Source organism: Vicia villosa, linkage group LG4 (assembly GCF_029867415.1).
Source record: "Vicia villosa cultivar HV-30 ecotype Madison, WI linkage group LG4, Vvil1.0, whole genome shotgun sequence".
Taxonomy (NCBI): domain Eukaryota; kingdom Viridiplantae; phylum Streptophyta; class Magnoliopsida; order Fabales; family Fabaceae; genus Vicia; species Vicia villosa.
Window position 1 is genome coordinate 175,878,408 of NC_081183.1, and position 15,899 is coordinate 175,894,306.

General features: G+C 34.6%; 2 protein-coding genes across 4 annotated transcripts; one reads left to right on the forward strand and one right to left on the reverse strand.

Moving 5' to 3' along the window:
• The first annotated feature begins 4,919 nt into the window (after positions 1 to 4,919).
• LOC131596058 (cyclic nucleotide-gated ion channel 1-like) lies at positions 4,920 to 11,245 on the forward strand. 3 transcript variants are annotated; one of them, XM_058868616.1, is made up of 8 exons: positions 4,920 to 5,183; positions 6,029 to 6,161; positions 6,460 to 7,030; positions 7,135 to 7,347; positions 8,559 to 8,851; positions 9,026 to 9,137; positions 9,895 to 10,131; positions 10,338 to 11,245. In XM_058868616.1, exons 2-8 carry the CDS (start codon positions 6,124 to 6,126, stop codon positions 11,037 to 11,039), a joined length of 2,166 nt encoding a protein of 721 aa, XP_058724599.1. In that variant the 5' UTR covers positions 4,920 to 5,183; positions 6,029 to 6,123; the 3' UTR covers positions 11,040 to 11,245. The 3 variants fall into 3 exon arrangements, with proteins under 3 accessions (XP_058724599.1, XP_058724600.1, XP_058724601.1); XM_058868617.1 differs by lacking the exon at positions 4,920 to 5,183 and adding an exon at positions 5,253 to 5,579; XM_058868618.1 differs by lacking the exon at positions 4,920 to 5,183 and having other exon boundaries at positions 5,253 to 6,161.
• Positions 11,246 to 11,660: 415 nt separating this feature from the next.
• Positions 11,661 to 13,975, reverse strand: LOC131596059 (spermine synthase-like). Its single transcript, XM_058868619.1, has 9 exons — positions 13,719 to 13,975; positions 13,581 to 13,616; positions 13,308 to 13,384; positions 12,921 to 13,148; positions 12,749 to 12,821; positions 12,580 to 12,651; positions 12,311 to 12,503; positions 12,072 to 12,201; positions 11,661 to 11,981 (listed from the first exon to the last, which is right to left on the reverse strand). The coding sequence occupies exons 1-9, from the start codon at positions 13,852 to 13,854 to the stop codon at positions 11,913 to 11,915; spliced, it is 1,014 nt and encodes a 337-aa protein (XP_058724602.1). The 5' UTR covers positions 13,855 to 13,975; the 3' UTR covers positions 11,661 to 11,912.
• Between the last annotated feature and the right edge of the window lie 1,924 nt (positions 13,976 to 15,899).

Here is a 15,899-nt window from a genome sequence, read left to right on the forward strand (position 1 = left end):
AATATCATCCACATAAAGCAACAAAATAACAAATGAATTACCAGGTCGAAATCTGAAGTAAACGCAGTGGTCGAACTGACTTCTAATGAAACTTATGCGTGCCATGAACTTGTCGAATCTCCTATTCCACTGTCGAGGAGATTGTTTCAGCCCATACAAAGATCTCTTTAACTTGCACACATAATCTTCCTTCCCCTTTTCGACATACCCTTCAGGTTGCCTCATCAGGATCGTTTCATCTAGATCACCATACAAGAATGCAGTCTTCACATCCATCTGTTCCAGTTCAAGATCGAACTGTGCCACCATGGCAAGCAACATTCGAATGGACCTATGCTTCACAACAGGAGAAAACACATCATTGAAGTCGACACCTTCTTTCTGAGTGAAACCCCTTGCAACTAACCTTGCCTTGTATCTTTTTGACGTCACTCCTTCAATTCCTTCCTTAACTTTGAAAATCCATTTACAGCTGACTAACCTTGCCCCAACAGGTTTCTTGATCAGTTCCCAAGTATGATTATCATGAAGAGATTTCATCTCATCATCCATGGCCTTCAGCCATTCAGTCTTATTTCGACTCCTCATAACTTCCTTGTAGTCTCTAGGTTCTTCGTCTAGAACCTCACTTGTAGAGATTCAGGCATAAGCTATAAGATCTACATACCCAAGCCTCTGAGGTGCCTTTATGACTCTTCTCGACCTATCTCTCGACAATAGGTAGTCATCGTCAGTTTCCTCAACTTTCTCAGCATCTTCTGCTTCTTCGACTTCATCAGGGATATGCAATTCAGCATCAACATGCTCCACCTCCACAGGAATCTCTACCTGTTCCATCTCTTCATCAGATGTTTCTGTACTTCGACCAACATCATCAGTTTTCTTAAAAGCCATTTCAGCTTCATTGAAAACTACATCTCGACTGGTGATACACCTCATGTGACTTGGCTCTAGGCACCATAGCCTATAAGCTTTGACTCCTTCTGGGTATCCCATGAACATGCATTTTAGAGCTCTAGGTTCGACCTTATCTTGCCTAATATGAGCATAGGCTACGCAGCCAAATACTCTCAGTTTTTCGAGATCTGGTGGATGTCCCGACCAAACTTCTTCAGGTGTCTTCATATCTAACGCTGTCGAAGGACATCTGTTTATCAGATATGTTGCTGTCGAAACAGCCTCAGCCAAGAACACCTTCGTTAACCCCGCACTAGTCAACATGCATCTGACTCTCTCCAAAATAGTTCGATTAAACCTTTCAGCCAAACCATTTTGCTGTGGAGTACCTGCAGTAGTTCTATGCCTTGCAATACCAGAGGCAGCACAAAAACTGTCGAATGCCTCATTGCAAAATTCCAGGCCATTGTCGGTTCTCAACCTCTTTACCTTTCTGCCAGTCTGATTTTCAACCAGAGTCTTCCAACTTTTGAAATTCTCAAAAGTTTCATCCTTAGTCTTCTGGATGAATACCCATAATTTTCTGGAATAATCATCTACTATGGATAGAAAATACCTTGCTCCTGAATGTGATGGACACCTTGTAGGCCCCCAAAGATCAGCATGGATATAATCAAGGGATCCATGTGTTCTTTGTTTGCCTTTGTTGAACTTCACTCTGCAAGATTTTCCAAGTACACAGGGTTCACAAAACTTCAGCTTTTCGACTTTGTCTCCACCAAGCAGATTTTGTTTCCCTAATTCGACCAGACCCCTTTCACTGACATGGCCCAATCTCATGTGCCAGATTTCTGTTTTCGACAAAGGTTTCGTGGATGCAACATTTGTCGAACCACTTACAACTTCAGCCTCAAGGGTATACAAGCCTTGTTTCTTCACGCCTCTCAAGATTTCCTTTGAACCCTTCATGACTCTTAGGATACTTTTCTCTCCTTGGAAAACATATCCTTTCTTGTCGAATTCACCAAGAGAAAGCAGATTTCTCTTCAAATCAGGAACATACCTGACTTCAGTCAACAACCTTATTGACTCATCATGGAGCTTGAATCTCACAGATCCAACACCTGCAATCTTGCAAGCCTTGTTGTTTCCCAGCAATATTGATCCACCATCTTGATCATATAATTCCTCGAACAAGTCTTTGTTTGGAGTCATGTGCCAAGTGCAACCTGAATCCATAATCCACTCCTTCTTAGAGTCACTGCTTGAAACCACAAAAACATCAGATGATTCGAAATCATCTTGAACAATGGCAGCGTTGCCATTATCCTTACCTCCATGATATTTCAGGCGTTCAGGGCACACCTTTCTTGTGTGACCCTCCTTCTTACAATGGTAGCATCGAATGCCAGATGCTTCGCCACTGTAAGACTTTGATTGACTTTTGCCTTTCTTCTTGTCGAACTTACCATCCTTTCGTAAGAGTTTTCCTTTAACGACCAAACCTTTGCCAACAGTCGAAGGTTTATGCTCCTTTCGTTCATTCAAGTCCTTAGAGTACAAGGCTGATTGAACTTCTTCAAACGTCAGGGACTCCCTTCCATACAAGAGAGTTTCTTTGAAGTGAGCATGTGATCGAGGCAAAGAACACAATAGTAACAACGCTTGATCTTCATCATCGATCTTCACATCAATATTTTCAAGATCAAGAATCAGCTTGTTGAACATATCCAACTGCTCAGCCAATACTTTGTCTTCAATTATCTTGAATGAATACAAAGCTTGCTTCAGGTAGAGTCGGTTTACCAGCGATTTGGTCATATACAAACTTTCAAGTTTCACCCATAACCCTGATGCCGTCGTCTCCTTTGATACCTGCCGGAGAACCTTATCACCAAGGCTTAATAAAATTGCGCTGTGTGCTTTCTCGATCATATTCGTCTTCTCCGCTGCCGTCAATTCTGCATTCATGGTTACCTCTCCCTTCAACGCTTCCAAACAACCCTGCTGAACCAGTAGGGCTTTCATCTTCAAGCGCCACAGACCGAAATCATTCACTCCGGTGAACTTTTCAATCTCATACTTTGTTGAAGGCATCTTCTCCACGCTCACCGCACCAATTTGTTGTGAATTCAATGCCACGAACAAAATATAAAATAAGGGATGAATAAAGGACAAGGAAGAAGAGGAACACAAGATTGGTTATAACTGTTATTCTTTTACTTTCTCTTAAAAGAAGATTACGAGTTTACAAGAATAACAAATAACCTCTATCACCCCAAATTAGGATTTGCAGCTTAGCAATGATGAGAGACTAGTATGCTATTTATAATAAAACCTAACATACTAACTAATGGGCTTTTTCCACAAGGCCTATTACACAAGCCAACTTAATAAACAAGCTAACTTAACAAATTAGGGTTTAAACACTAAAACCTAATTTAACATGCTAACAACCCTAGCATCTTCGACACAAGCATGTGAACAACCTTCGACTTCATGCTTAACCCTGTCGAACCAATAAGCTACCCTTCGGCCATACTAGAGTTTGATCCAATATCTCACACCTTCGTTGCGAAAACTATCCAAATGCCAGTTATGGGTAGAATTCCAACTACAAGGCTCACCGCTAATCTGGCCTCCTTTAATCTTCATATTTTGAATCTGACAAGGACACATGGTTCTCCTAGTCAAAATGTGGGGGAGGTACTTCACATTCGTAGTCCCATGCGACCGACGACGGTTCTTCTTGAAGGTATTCTCCTAAGATGTCTTCTAGGAGAAGGCAAAATATTAAAAGACCTCAAACAATATTTTAGAGAATCTAGTTATGAGGGATGCTCAACCTCGACTCCGAATGCATTGTCATTGCAAGGTTTTATCGTTACTTAATGATCAAAAAAATACATTTGAATTAAATCAACTATTTATCTAACTACCATTAATGAAGATATTTTAATAAATGAAACTCTTTTATCATTACATTAACTTTATTAATTTTTAATAAAGCAAAAAAATTCAAAAGTAATACATACTTTATAACTTTAAGACCGAGGAAATAATAAATAAATATTTATTATATTAATAATCATTATATTAATAAATAAAAAAGAAAAAAGAGATTATTCATTAAGGTGTAAATTAATTTTACATTGTCAATTAATAATAATATTTTATTCTGCGAAGTCAGTAATTATTTAAAAAAAATTTAAATAACAATGTTTAAAAAAAAATTACCAAAAAAATAAGTTTTTCAGAAAATTTACGAAAGTGTCTAGGTTTTGCAGGATCCCCTGGAGTATGCGCCAAACAATTTGGTGCATTGGTATAAATTTCCTTGAACTAGCCAATTCATTTAGCGTATTAGTGTTTGTAAAAAGACAAAAAAAAAAAAGAAAGAAAAGAAACACCCACATAGGCGCCAAACCATCTGGCGCATACACCTAATTTTTGTACCAATGCGCCAATTCATTTGGCGCATACTCCAGGGATCTTGCAAAACCTAGACACTTTTGGTAAATTTTTTGAAAAACTTGTTTTTTTGGTATTTTTTTTAAACCTTGTTGTTTAAAATTTTTTTTCTAAATTATTTTTATGATATGACATTAATATATTCCAATTGTATATCCATTAAACCTAATTAAAAAAATAAGAGTCTGGTTAACCCGTGCCCTCAGATTGAACATTCTAAAAAAGAAAATATTTTATAAAAAAATTAATATTTTAACTTTTAAAACATTAAATGTGTAGACTACCAGATAAATTTACTATTTTAAAATCTTAACCATTAAACAGAAAACACTCGTTAGCAATACTCATTAAAAAAAAAAACTCCTCCAGTCCTATATCAACGTTGCTCATTGGATACTCGAATCAGAATCCTTCACCATAACGCCTGTTTTTCAACAACGTACATACTTGACTAGAACGTACTTGAACATGCCAAATTTTCAAACCTTAAAAACCGGGACCCACCCACTCACATGAATATTATTTTCCCTCACTTTCTTCACCATTTGCACACACTCATTCATTCCCCACTCACTCTCTGCACCCGTTTCCTTCCACCCACTTTCCTTCCCTTCCCTTTCCCCGTGTCTCTCTCTGTAAAAATAAAACTCAAGTCCCAATTATTTCACAACCAAAAAACCATAACCCGTGACTCTTTCAGTTAGATCACAATCCGTCACTTTCTTACTCATTTTCCTCGAACCTTCCTTCATTTCTTCTTCTTTATTACATATCCATTTCACTCTCTATTCTCTCTCGAATCGCTTCCATTTTCGGTATACACACACATTCTCTCTTTCTTATCATTTTCAATGTATCCATTTTTTCAACTGCTTATTTGACTTTTCTGCTTTCTGTATTGTTATTTCACTGTTCTCGATACTTGTCATTTTCACTTATTTCTTCTTTTGTGACTTTACTCTCTCATTACTTGATTTTTTCGACGTTTGTTCGTCATTTTGATGTTTAGATTATCAATTTAACAATACTTTGAAATTTGGACTTTTTTTCTATCTCTCGTTCTCTCTATATATCGGTGTTTGTTTTTATATGGAATTTGATTTTTTCCATCATTTGGAATTATATTTGGTGGTTTGTGAAGGATGAATTGTTTTTATTTGGCTTATGTGTTGTATGATGGTTACTGTGTGCGTACATTCATGTGATGAACGGTGAGTTATTTGGGGGCAGATTGTAGTTTTCTTTGCACTTTTTTTTTGGGGGGGTTTTAGGAAAGGAATGGTGTTTTTTTTTTTTTAAGTTTGAATTGATTATTTATGTGTTTGTGGAAGCATTTGGTGAACACAAGTTTGATTTGGATGAAGTTGATTTTGTAAAATTTGTTTGGTTATAAATTATTTGAGTTTGAATTAAGAGTGTTATTAGTCTTAACTCTTAAAGCATGTTTGATGTGGAATTAAGTATCAAATTTTACATTTCTAGTTAAAATTTTCAACTCTTGTTTGATAGTAAGAAAATCAATTTAGACGGTTTTCACCGCTTACTAGTATTTGGCTTTGATATTTATTTACATGGACAGACTTGTGCTTTTTTGTTTTTTCAATTGTTTGATAATTGGATTCGATATTTTGATGATTGTCAATGTCTCATTTTGTTTCAGGTGTAGGTAGGAAGAATTCAAGGTGATGCTAGTAGTTAGTCAGTAGCATTCATCTTCTTCTGTATTGTATTTCAAGTTTTAACTAGGCTGCAGTTATGACTGTGAGTACTACTCAGCAAGAGAAGTTTGTTAGGTTAGTCTGGTTACGAGTGTCTTAATTTACATTATATGATTTTTGTTGTTGTCTGTGGCAATTTTATCGGCATTTTCTGTTGAGGCTGTTTCTTTTGTTTATTTCAACTGTGAGACTCTAAGAGCCACTCTTTCACTTACCTCACTTCGACATCAAAGATACGAAGCACTGACACACACACGGACACTCACACATACATGTACACCCTGCTAATAATATAAGAAAATGATAGTAATTAAATATAACCAATTTGAAGCATTAGTTCTATATTCTATTATTTAATTTTTGTGATGTTCAGGTTTCATGATTCTAATTCAGAGAAGTTTTCTGAGAGAATTCATCCTGCACTTAATAAGCCAACACAGTCGAGGAAATTTAGAAGCACATTAAGTTCATTTTCTGAGAAATTTCAAAGGGGATTGGAATCTGGTTCTGAGAGGATGGTGAGGTTCAGAACAAGATTCGACTCTTTTCACCAGAACAGTGCTCTTTCTAGAAACTTTGGCTCTAAATGGAAAATACTTGATCCGCTAGGTTCATTCCTTCAAAAGTGGAACAAAATATTTGTATTGTTATGTGTCATTGCTGTATCACTGGATCCTTTGTTCTTTTATGTTCCTGTGATTGATGGTGAGAAGAAATGCCTTTCACTGGATAAAGGGATGGAGATTACAGCGACTTTTTTGAGAACTTTGTCTGATGCATTTTATATAATCCACATGATTTTCCAATTTCGTACTGGATTTATTGCTCCCTCTTCCCGAGTATTTGGAAGAGGTGTTTTGGTAGAAGATTCTTGGGCAATTGCCAAGAGGTATCTGTCATCATATTTCTTAGTTGACATTCTTGCAATTCTTCCCCTCCCACAGGTATGCCTCTCTAGTATGTTAAGGGTTTATGAGGATTAGATTCTAAATTTTTCACTGTGACGTGTTCATTTGTAAGCTTATTGGCTCAACCTGATTATTACTAGGTGGTGATTCTAGTTATCATCCCGAAGATGAATGGCTTTGAATCTCTCAATACAAAGAACTTGCTGAAATTTGTTGTTTTCTTCCAATATATGCCTCGGCTATTACGAATAATTCCATTATATAAAGAAATTACAAGGACCTCTGGCATACTCACTGAAACAGCTTGGGCTGGAGCTGCATTCAATCTCTTTCTTTATATGCTTGCAAGTCATGTAAGTCCCTGCTACATTTTTCTTACGATTTTATAGAATTATTTTCGGTAATGTATTACTTTCGATTATATTTTAATGTTCAAACTATTTACATTCTACTTCTGGGTTTACAAGTTTTTTCTTTTAAGTCCATTAAATATATACCTTTTTACCTCTGTGCTGGTAGTTTTATTCTTTCAACAAGTTTATTTTGTCTGATCAATAAGTTAAAAGCCTTCGTTCATTGTAAACTCTAACTTTTGGTAACTCTGGGCATGCCCAAGTATGTTAGGACTCTCATTCATGTATAATATGTGCTAGTTGCATGACAACTACGGTGATTATTAGATACTGCTGATATTTAAATATTGGGTTAAACCACTCTAGCCAAGATTTTGAGAGGAACTTAGTTTTACTGATAGAAAAATGATAGACTAGCCAGAAGTGAATTTGGTGATTAATATTTACATAAATGAAAATCACAGAATAGAGAGATATTTCAAGAAAGAGTCCTAGCCGTGGGATGGGAATGGCCTACTCCACTCAATACCCCTCCTTACACAGAGATAGACTCTAGTAATAAGAGGATAATTGTTATATTTCAATTTCCAAGATTTTATGGTACTAAAGAGTTCTTGTGAATATTTTAATAATTGTTGGACCTGTCTTAACTTTCAAAGGAAACTATATGAGATGGATGAGACAAAATATGTTTCTTTAAGTGCATGTGCGTATTTTGTTCCACCTAATATATTTATGATTGAGGATATTGAAAGCATGATGATGCTGATCAATAAAAAGAAAATAATTAATAACTGTATGGATTTAAGATATTTTATTCAATTTCTTAAAGCTTCTTTTTATGGACAATTTATGGACAGTATTTTAGGTCAGATTCTTGTTATGTAAGATTTCTAGTTTTGTATTTGCAAGTCTCTAGGATTCCTAGTTGGTTTGGGTTGCTAGTTAGTATCATCAATTACTTTTGGGGGTTGTTTCTTGCAACTTATGCCCAGAAAGTTGTATTTTAGTAATTGTAATCTTAGTTCCCCGAGTAGACATTATAGACTTGTGCTTGTGTTGGATATGTTTGACATTTGGCACTTGTATCAGTCTTAAGTGTTGGCACATCAGTGTTGCATTTGTTTTTCACAAAATTACAGTTTTGATCCATGTTTGAAATGATGTCATCTCCATATCTTTCTCATTTCTAAGTTGTTTGTTTTGTTTAGGTCCTTGGTGCCTTTTGGTACTTGTTTTCTATAGAACGAGAAACCACATGCTGGCAAGAAGCCTGTCAAAGTAATATCACGTGTAAGAAGGCAGATATGTACTGTAATGACCATGGGGGCGGGTTTAAGACAATTTCAACATTCTTGAATGCTTCTTGCCCAATACTGGAGGAAGATAAAAAGAAATTTGACTTTGGAATTTTCCTTGACGCCCTTCAATCTGGTGTTGTGGAGTCAAGAGATTTTACCCAAAAACTCTTTTACTGTTTTTGGTGGGGCCTAAAAAATTTGAGGTGTGCTTCATTGATTATTTTTTAGTATACTATATGAATGTATATTCTAAGGAAAATTGTATTATGTTACAATGTAGTTTTACTAAAAGTACCAATTTTGTTACAACATATTACCTAATATTCTTTAACTGTTCCTTCATCCTCTTTATTTGGATCTGGATTCCATTATTGCAGTTCTCTTGGTCAGAACCTATCAACAAGTACCGATTTTTGGGAAATCTGTTTCGCAGTTTTCATTTCCATAGCTGGTTTGGTTTTGTTTTCATTCCTCATTGGAAATATGCAGGTATGTACCCAAAATCTTGTTAGAAACTGGTAGCTATAGTGAGTGTATTAAAGAAAAGAAAACAGAAATGGTAGAATAGTCCTATGCAGAATTTGTCTAGAGCGACAGTTTATATTATTAATACAAAATTAACACACTAGTACATCAGAGAAAGTTTAGAGAGACAATAATAGAATAGATATAAGTAATTCCTATTTAAGATATTTGATTTGGTCTCTCTCTTCCAAAAATTCGAGAGCTTGGTCTCTGCCACCCAAAAACCACTCAATAACAATCATATAATTGGTTTCTCATTTCCCTTCTCTATTTATTACTAAAATTTAACAATATAACTGACCAAAACAGTCAATCTCCATAGTTTCTTTTAATCATGCAATGAAGCTGGGAAGCGCTATTTATTAATCTTCTGTTCAATTTTGTAAATTTGATTGCTGGTGCCCTTTCCTGTGATTTCCCAGATTTAAATTCATAGTTTTCCTTTTTTGGCTTGTTTTGGTCGGAAAGTCTTTAATTGTATTTAGATTCCTTTTTTGGAAAATCGAACTATTTATACTTTTTTAATCTTCATTTATCTCTAGATAATACCCTGAGCTTTTAGGGTTTGTTTGATTGTGGTTTAGAACACTAGTTGTTTGTTTTTAAGTTTTGATTTTCCATGCGAAACTCAGATCAATATTTAGACACATGAGCCGTTCCCGTTCTTTTATGAGGATGTGCTCTAGTTTTTAACTGATTATATTGGTTTGCTTTGAAACAGACATATTTGCAGTCAACAACAACAAGATTGGAGGAGATGAGAGTAAAAAGAAGGGATGCAGAACAATGGATGTCTCATCGATTGCTTCCTGACAGCCTGAGAGAACGAATCAGGAGGTATGATCAATACAAATGGCAAGAAACCAGGGGTGTTGATGAAGACCGTTTAATTCATGATCTTCCCAAAGATTTAAGAAGGGATATTAAGCGTCATCTTTGCTTAGATTTGCTGATGAGGGTAAGTTTTTCCAACTTTTTTAATCGTCTCGTTGCTGGATTCATAATATCAAAAGGAAGTCTTATGGATTTTAATGACAGCTCTTGAAGTGTAAACAAAATATCATTGGCTCATTGCTATTAGATGATCATAGACTGTATAGTTTGATTTTTCATTTAACATTTTTAATAATAACCAGATGTTTTTCTCTCGTGTATGAAACTTAGGTGCCGATGTTTGAGAAAATGGATGGACAACTTTTGGACGCAATGTGTGACCGTCTCAAGCCAATACTTTACACAGAACAAAGCTACGTTGTTCGGGAAGGAGACCCCGTCGATGAGATGCTCTTCATAATGCGAGGCAAGCTGTCGACCATAACAACTAACGGCGGTAGAACTGGCTTCTTCAACTCCGAGTTCTTAAAAGCTGGCGACTTCTGTGGAGAGGAGCTTCTCACATGGGCCTTAGATCCTCATTCCTCATCCAACCTTCCCATTTCCACCAGGACGGTCCAAACCATCATAGAAGTCGAAGCCTTTGCCCTAAAAGCTGACGATCTGAAGTTCGTGGCGTCTCAGTTCCGGCGCCTTCACAGCAAGAAGCTGCGCCACACTTTCAGATTCTACTCGCAACAATGGCGTACATGGGCCGCATGTTTTATACAAGCTGCTTGGCGGCGCTACTGTAAGAAGAAGCTTGAAGAGTCTCTTGTTGAAGAGGAGAACAGGCTGCAAGATGCTTTGGCAAAGGCTGGTGGTACCTCAACAAGTCTAGGTGCCACCATGTATGCTTCCAGGTTTGCTGCCAATGCACTCAGATTATTGCGACGAAACCGTACTGCAAGGAAGATAAGGGTGCCAGAGAGAATACCCGCTCTGTTGCTTCAGAAGCCTGAAGAACCTGACTTTACTGAGGAAGAACAATAGCATGTAGTTGGATATTGGTTTTACTAATTAGGAAAGGTGAACATAGTTATAATATAGTTGGATATGTCTGGTTTACTAATCAGGAAAAGTAAACATGCAACAAAACTTTGGTAGAATATGTTCATATTGAAATTTGAGTGAAGTTGTATATGTAAATATATATGTTATTGTTATTATATGATTTTCAGGTTAAATTTTGCTTTCCATTCCTCTTTTCTTAAGTTCTGTCTGAACTCATGAAGAGGCTCATGAATGTAGAAACCGTATATAGAGAAAAAAATCTTCATTATGATTCTCTCATTATGTTTGATATAGGAATGGGGAGAGTGGGCATTTTCGCAGATGCATTACTGATTTAGTGAGTGTTTCTTGACTTTGTGCCAATCTGTTTTTCGTTTGCGATTCTGTTGCGTATGTGTTGCTGCTGTTCGGTGTTTCCTTTGTGGAGGAAAAATTCTTGAGGGCTTCTTAATTGGCTTGTGAATTTGTGAATCAAAATACCTTATAGTACTTTTCTTAATCAATTTTACATTTGTTGCAACCAAGATATTTTTCAAGTCTATATATAAAGTAGTACTTTCATGGAAATAAAATCAAATTTTCTATAAAAACTATATTCCTTGCATCGCAATTTATGTCCCATATTTAACTAATAAATACTAGTATGGATAATGCATTGTACACAAAATTGACCAAAATAAATTCATCTATGCTATTGGTATAGATAACAATCATCACATCACACCTAGTTCTCATTTTTCCCATAATGATAAACATCCCCAAATGACATCTAAAAACCGATGATTGATGGCTAGAAATGAATGGAAATTAAGATGTCCATTGCTACTGCAATGTGCTACAAATGCAACAGTTTCACATAGCACTGAGCAGTCTCACCTCCCTCTTCAAAAATGCTGGCAAAGCAAACGCAGCTTTGTGGATCTGCACAAAGAAACACAAGACATTACTGGAAAGCAAAGTAAATTTTATTAATAATAAGTACGCATATCTTTGGACCATGTAATTACTAACCTCTGAGTTATAGAATCTAAGTTCTCTTAGGTGTTTAGCAGCACCTTCAACTTTTTCAATAGGATTGACAGGGTTTACAAAATCAACATATGAACCCTCTTTTGAGCATAGTATAAAGCCTATCAAACCACTGCATCCCAGGGAATAATAAATCATGATTTTTTAGGGAATCAAAAGTAGTAATGAATGTCTCAGTAACATAACACGAATCATAAAATTGAAAAGTGTAAATAAACTACCTCGGATATGTTGGAACACTTGTCCAAGCATAACGTACCGAAGCAAATGTTTGTTTACAAATCGAGATCATATCCTGAATAAGATGAGTATGAAGCCACATACTTTCTGCCATATTACATAGCACTCCACCCGGCCTTAATGCCTTAGCAATTGTCATAAAAAATGGCTTCTCTACAAGTTCCTCACCAGGACCTAAACTACGAAACAGATCATAATAATGAGACTATGTGATCAGAGGAAAATCAACAGTAGAAATGTAATAACATACCGACGGGATCAGAAGAATCAACAATTATTGCATCATATTTTCCTTCAGAAGTACATCTAAGAAATTCAACAGCTGCACAAATTTCGGTAAAAAGAAACAACCGCGTTAGAGTATATCATAAAACCGAAAGCTTAAACATTGACACTAGCAGGTAATTAGTAATAGATACCATCACCAACATGCAGGTGTACTCTAGGATCTTCAAATCCAACAGCTAACTCTGGAAAATACTTTTTAGAAACCTAATTAATGATCAATGGAAATTAGTTCTTTTCACATTTAGAAAATCAGTTATATATATATGATTGATGAATTGCTTTTGTTTTTCTTTCAAAACTTACATCAATAACCATTTTATCTATCTCGCAAATATCAATACGAGTCACCGAACCATGGCGGCATATTTCCCTCAAAACTCCACCATCTCCACCACCAACAACTAAAACTGTTTTGGGGGACTCAATAGAACAAAGGGGGAGATGAGTTATCATCTCTTGGTAAGCACATTCATCTTTCTCAGTCAACTGAACAATCCCATCAAGCACAAGCACTTTACCATATGATAATGACTACAAAACAAAAAAACAATTGGTTTTAGTCTTTTTTCTTGAATACTCGGTATCTGATCCCACCGTCCACTAGCAGAGACCAACTGAAGTCAGGGCAAAGCTATGTATGAACGGACAATTGGTTTTAGTTGAGTACTATGCAAGAGGAAGATTTCGAACCTCAAAAACCAAAACCTCTTGGTATTCTGATTTTTCCTTGTACAATATTTTCTCTACTTTTATTGAATGTGCTTCTCCTAATGATAGATACCAAAACCATCAGCACTAACAATACACAAAATATGAACATAATTGTAAATTTATTTATACATATACATATATATATATATATATATATATATATATATATATATATATATATATATATATATATATATATATTCACATCTCATACTATGATCACTTTAGAAAATATTATGAAACTGGACAAACCTGGCCACATTGGATTGTTGAAATAAACAACTTGACCTGTTTTGAAAAAAGAGAGAAAATAAATGATAAATATTTTTCCAAGACAGTTATAGTAAATCCTAAAATTCAAAAAAATGAAATAGCATAATTGATGATTACCAGAGGAGGATTGAGATTGTGAGAACCATCCAGACACAACAGTAGAATGGCACTTTCCTTCAGCTTCAGAGACTGAAACCTTAGCCTTCAAACAACAAGAGGGAGTTTCCATAGAGTTCTGGCTATGGCATTCCATAAGTTACTTTTCTTTTTTGAATTATAGCTTCTGTATAGTAAGGAATTGTATTATAAAAAGCAATTCAGCAATGTTAATATATAAGAGCACTAAGACAAAAAAATCTAAGTACAAAAGGCATATAACATATGAGGAGTTTGAGTTATAAATATAATTTAGATACTTCATACACCTTGAAATGCTTTCCTTTTTATACTCATAGGTATAGAATCTTTACTTATAAGGAAATCCCATATTCCAATTTCCCATGCCCAAAAAGATTGACTTTTTTTTTTTTAAATATAAAAATTGACTTTGTTTTTATGAATATTGTGACAGCCATAATTTTATTTAAAAAATAAAAAAGTATTAAACTATATTTGGATTGATGCAAAGGAATGTAATGAGATGGAATAAGATGAAATAGAATATTATAAATTTACGTTTTATTGTTTGGATTAATTAAAAAACCATGGAATAAAACGGAATTGGATGGAGTGCATTTCAATTAATTCCATCACTATTTATTATTTTTCATACCATTTGATTTGAAGGAATGATAAAATTGCTATACTACGTTATAAAATATCTAAATTATGGAATAACATATTTATTCCATTCTTCTATGCTCCGTTCTTTTCCATTTGTTTTACAACATCCAAACATATCGTTAAGGTATTTCCTATCGGTTGAGTGGCTCAACCGAGAGAATATGAAATATCTAAATTATAGAATGACATATTTATTTCATTCTTCTATGCTCCGTTCAGTTCCATTTGTTTTACAACATCCAAACATATCGTTAAGGTATTTCCTATCGGTTGGGTTGGGTGGTTCAACGGAGGGAATATGTAAACTTTACGTATCGGTTATCACCTCAACCGAAGGAATAGAGCATCGAAATTTTAATTAAAAAAAATGAAAAACGTCAATTGTAATACTTTTTCTATCGGTTGTCAGTTCAACCGAGGGAATATGTAGTATTTTCTAAAAATAAAATTAAAAGTTTATTGGTGAGAATCAAAAACGTGTCTCTCCGAAAGACTTTTTATATTGGTTGTGAGTTCACTCGAAAGAATATGTAGTCTTTTTTTTTAAAACAATTAAAAGATGACACATCTATTTTTTTCACCTCGGTTGAAAATTGGGCCGAGTAGAAAACTAGTTAGAAAATTTATATTTTCTTGCAGTGTAGATTTTAGTTGCGTATAGCAATTTATTGTATAAATGTAGGTCTGAAATAGATTATGTCATCATATTAATCTTTCTTGCGATTAAATTTGTTTGTAACCTGTAATATTAGATTGATTCATTGATTAATAAAATTCGATTTAGCTACCTTGTCAATTTAAATCTATTTTGATTAATTCTTTGATCATCTAAAATATTTATTATTTCAAATTTCATTGTATTGTTTGAGTATTATGTAACTTGTTTGGTTTATACTATTTTCGAATGAAAATATGATAAATGTACTTAAATATTTTTTAATGAGTAGAATAAAAGAAAATTGCATATATGTAGTAAAAAATAATATATTTTTAAATGGAGTCTATTTATCCATCTTCCCTTCTAGACTTTTTCTCACCCATAAATCCCCACGATAAGAAGGAAGTGCCATATTCCAATTTTCCATGCCTAGAAAGATTGACTTTTGTTTTATATAAAAAAGATTGACTTTAGTACCATATTTTATTTAAAAAAATTAGGAGAGTATCTAATTTGATTAATAATAAAGCTCTGCCTTGTTGTCACACGACTATTGAAAATCTGTATGATACCTCCTCAGATCAATTTTGGTTTTTCATTAAGCACCAAAGTCAAATAATAGAAAACCCAATCAAAAAAATAAAAAACCTACGCAATATTGTAAAAACAATAATCATTAATAGTGCATATTTAAATCCGGGACCAATCAAAACAAAAACCATGGTCGTGAAGCTTTTATAAAGAAAAACAAAAAACAAATAATGAGGTAATAAATAAAGATGCTAAAAGAAGACATTACAAATGGTATATTGTGCTGAAAAAGAGAAAATTGTTTAGTCCATCTTAAGAGATGAAAA

Coding starts and splice junctions, on each gene's coding strand:
- LOC131596058 (XM_058868616.1), top strand. CDS start 6,124: ATGACTGTGAGTACTACTCAGCAAGAGAAGTTTGTTAG. Junction 7,348..8,558: donor TTTATATGCTTGCAAGTCAT/GTAAGTCCCTGC, acceptor TGTTTTGTTTAG/GTCCTTGGTGCCTTTTGGTA. Junction 10,132..10,337: donor GCTTAGATTTGCTGATGAGG/GTAAGTTTTTCC, acceptor TATGAAACTTAG/GTGCCGATGTTTGAGAAAAT.
- LOC131596059 (XM_058868619.1), bottom strand. CDS start 13,854: ATGGAATGCCATAGCCAGAACTCTATGGAAACTCCCTCTTGTTGTTTG. Junction 13,617..13,718: donor ACAATCTCAATCCTCCTCTG/GTAATCATCAAT, acceptor TTTTCAAAACAG/GTCAAGTTGTTTATTTCAAC. Junction 13,149..13,307: donor AAGAGGTTTTGGTTTTTGAG/GTTCGAAATCTT, acceptor TTTGTTTTGTAG/TCATTATCATATGGTAAAGT.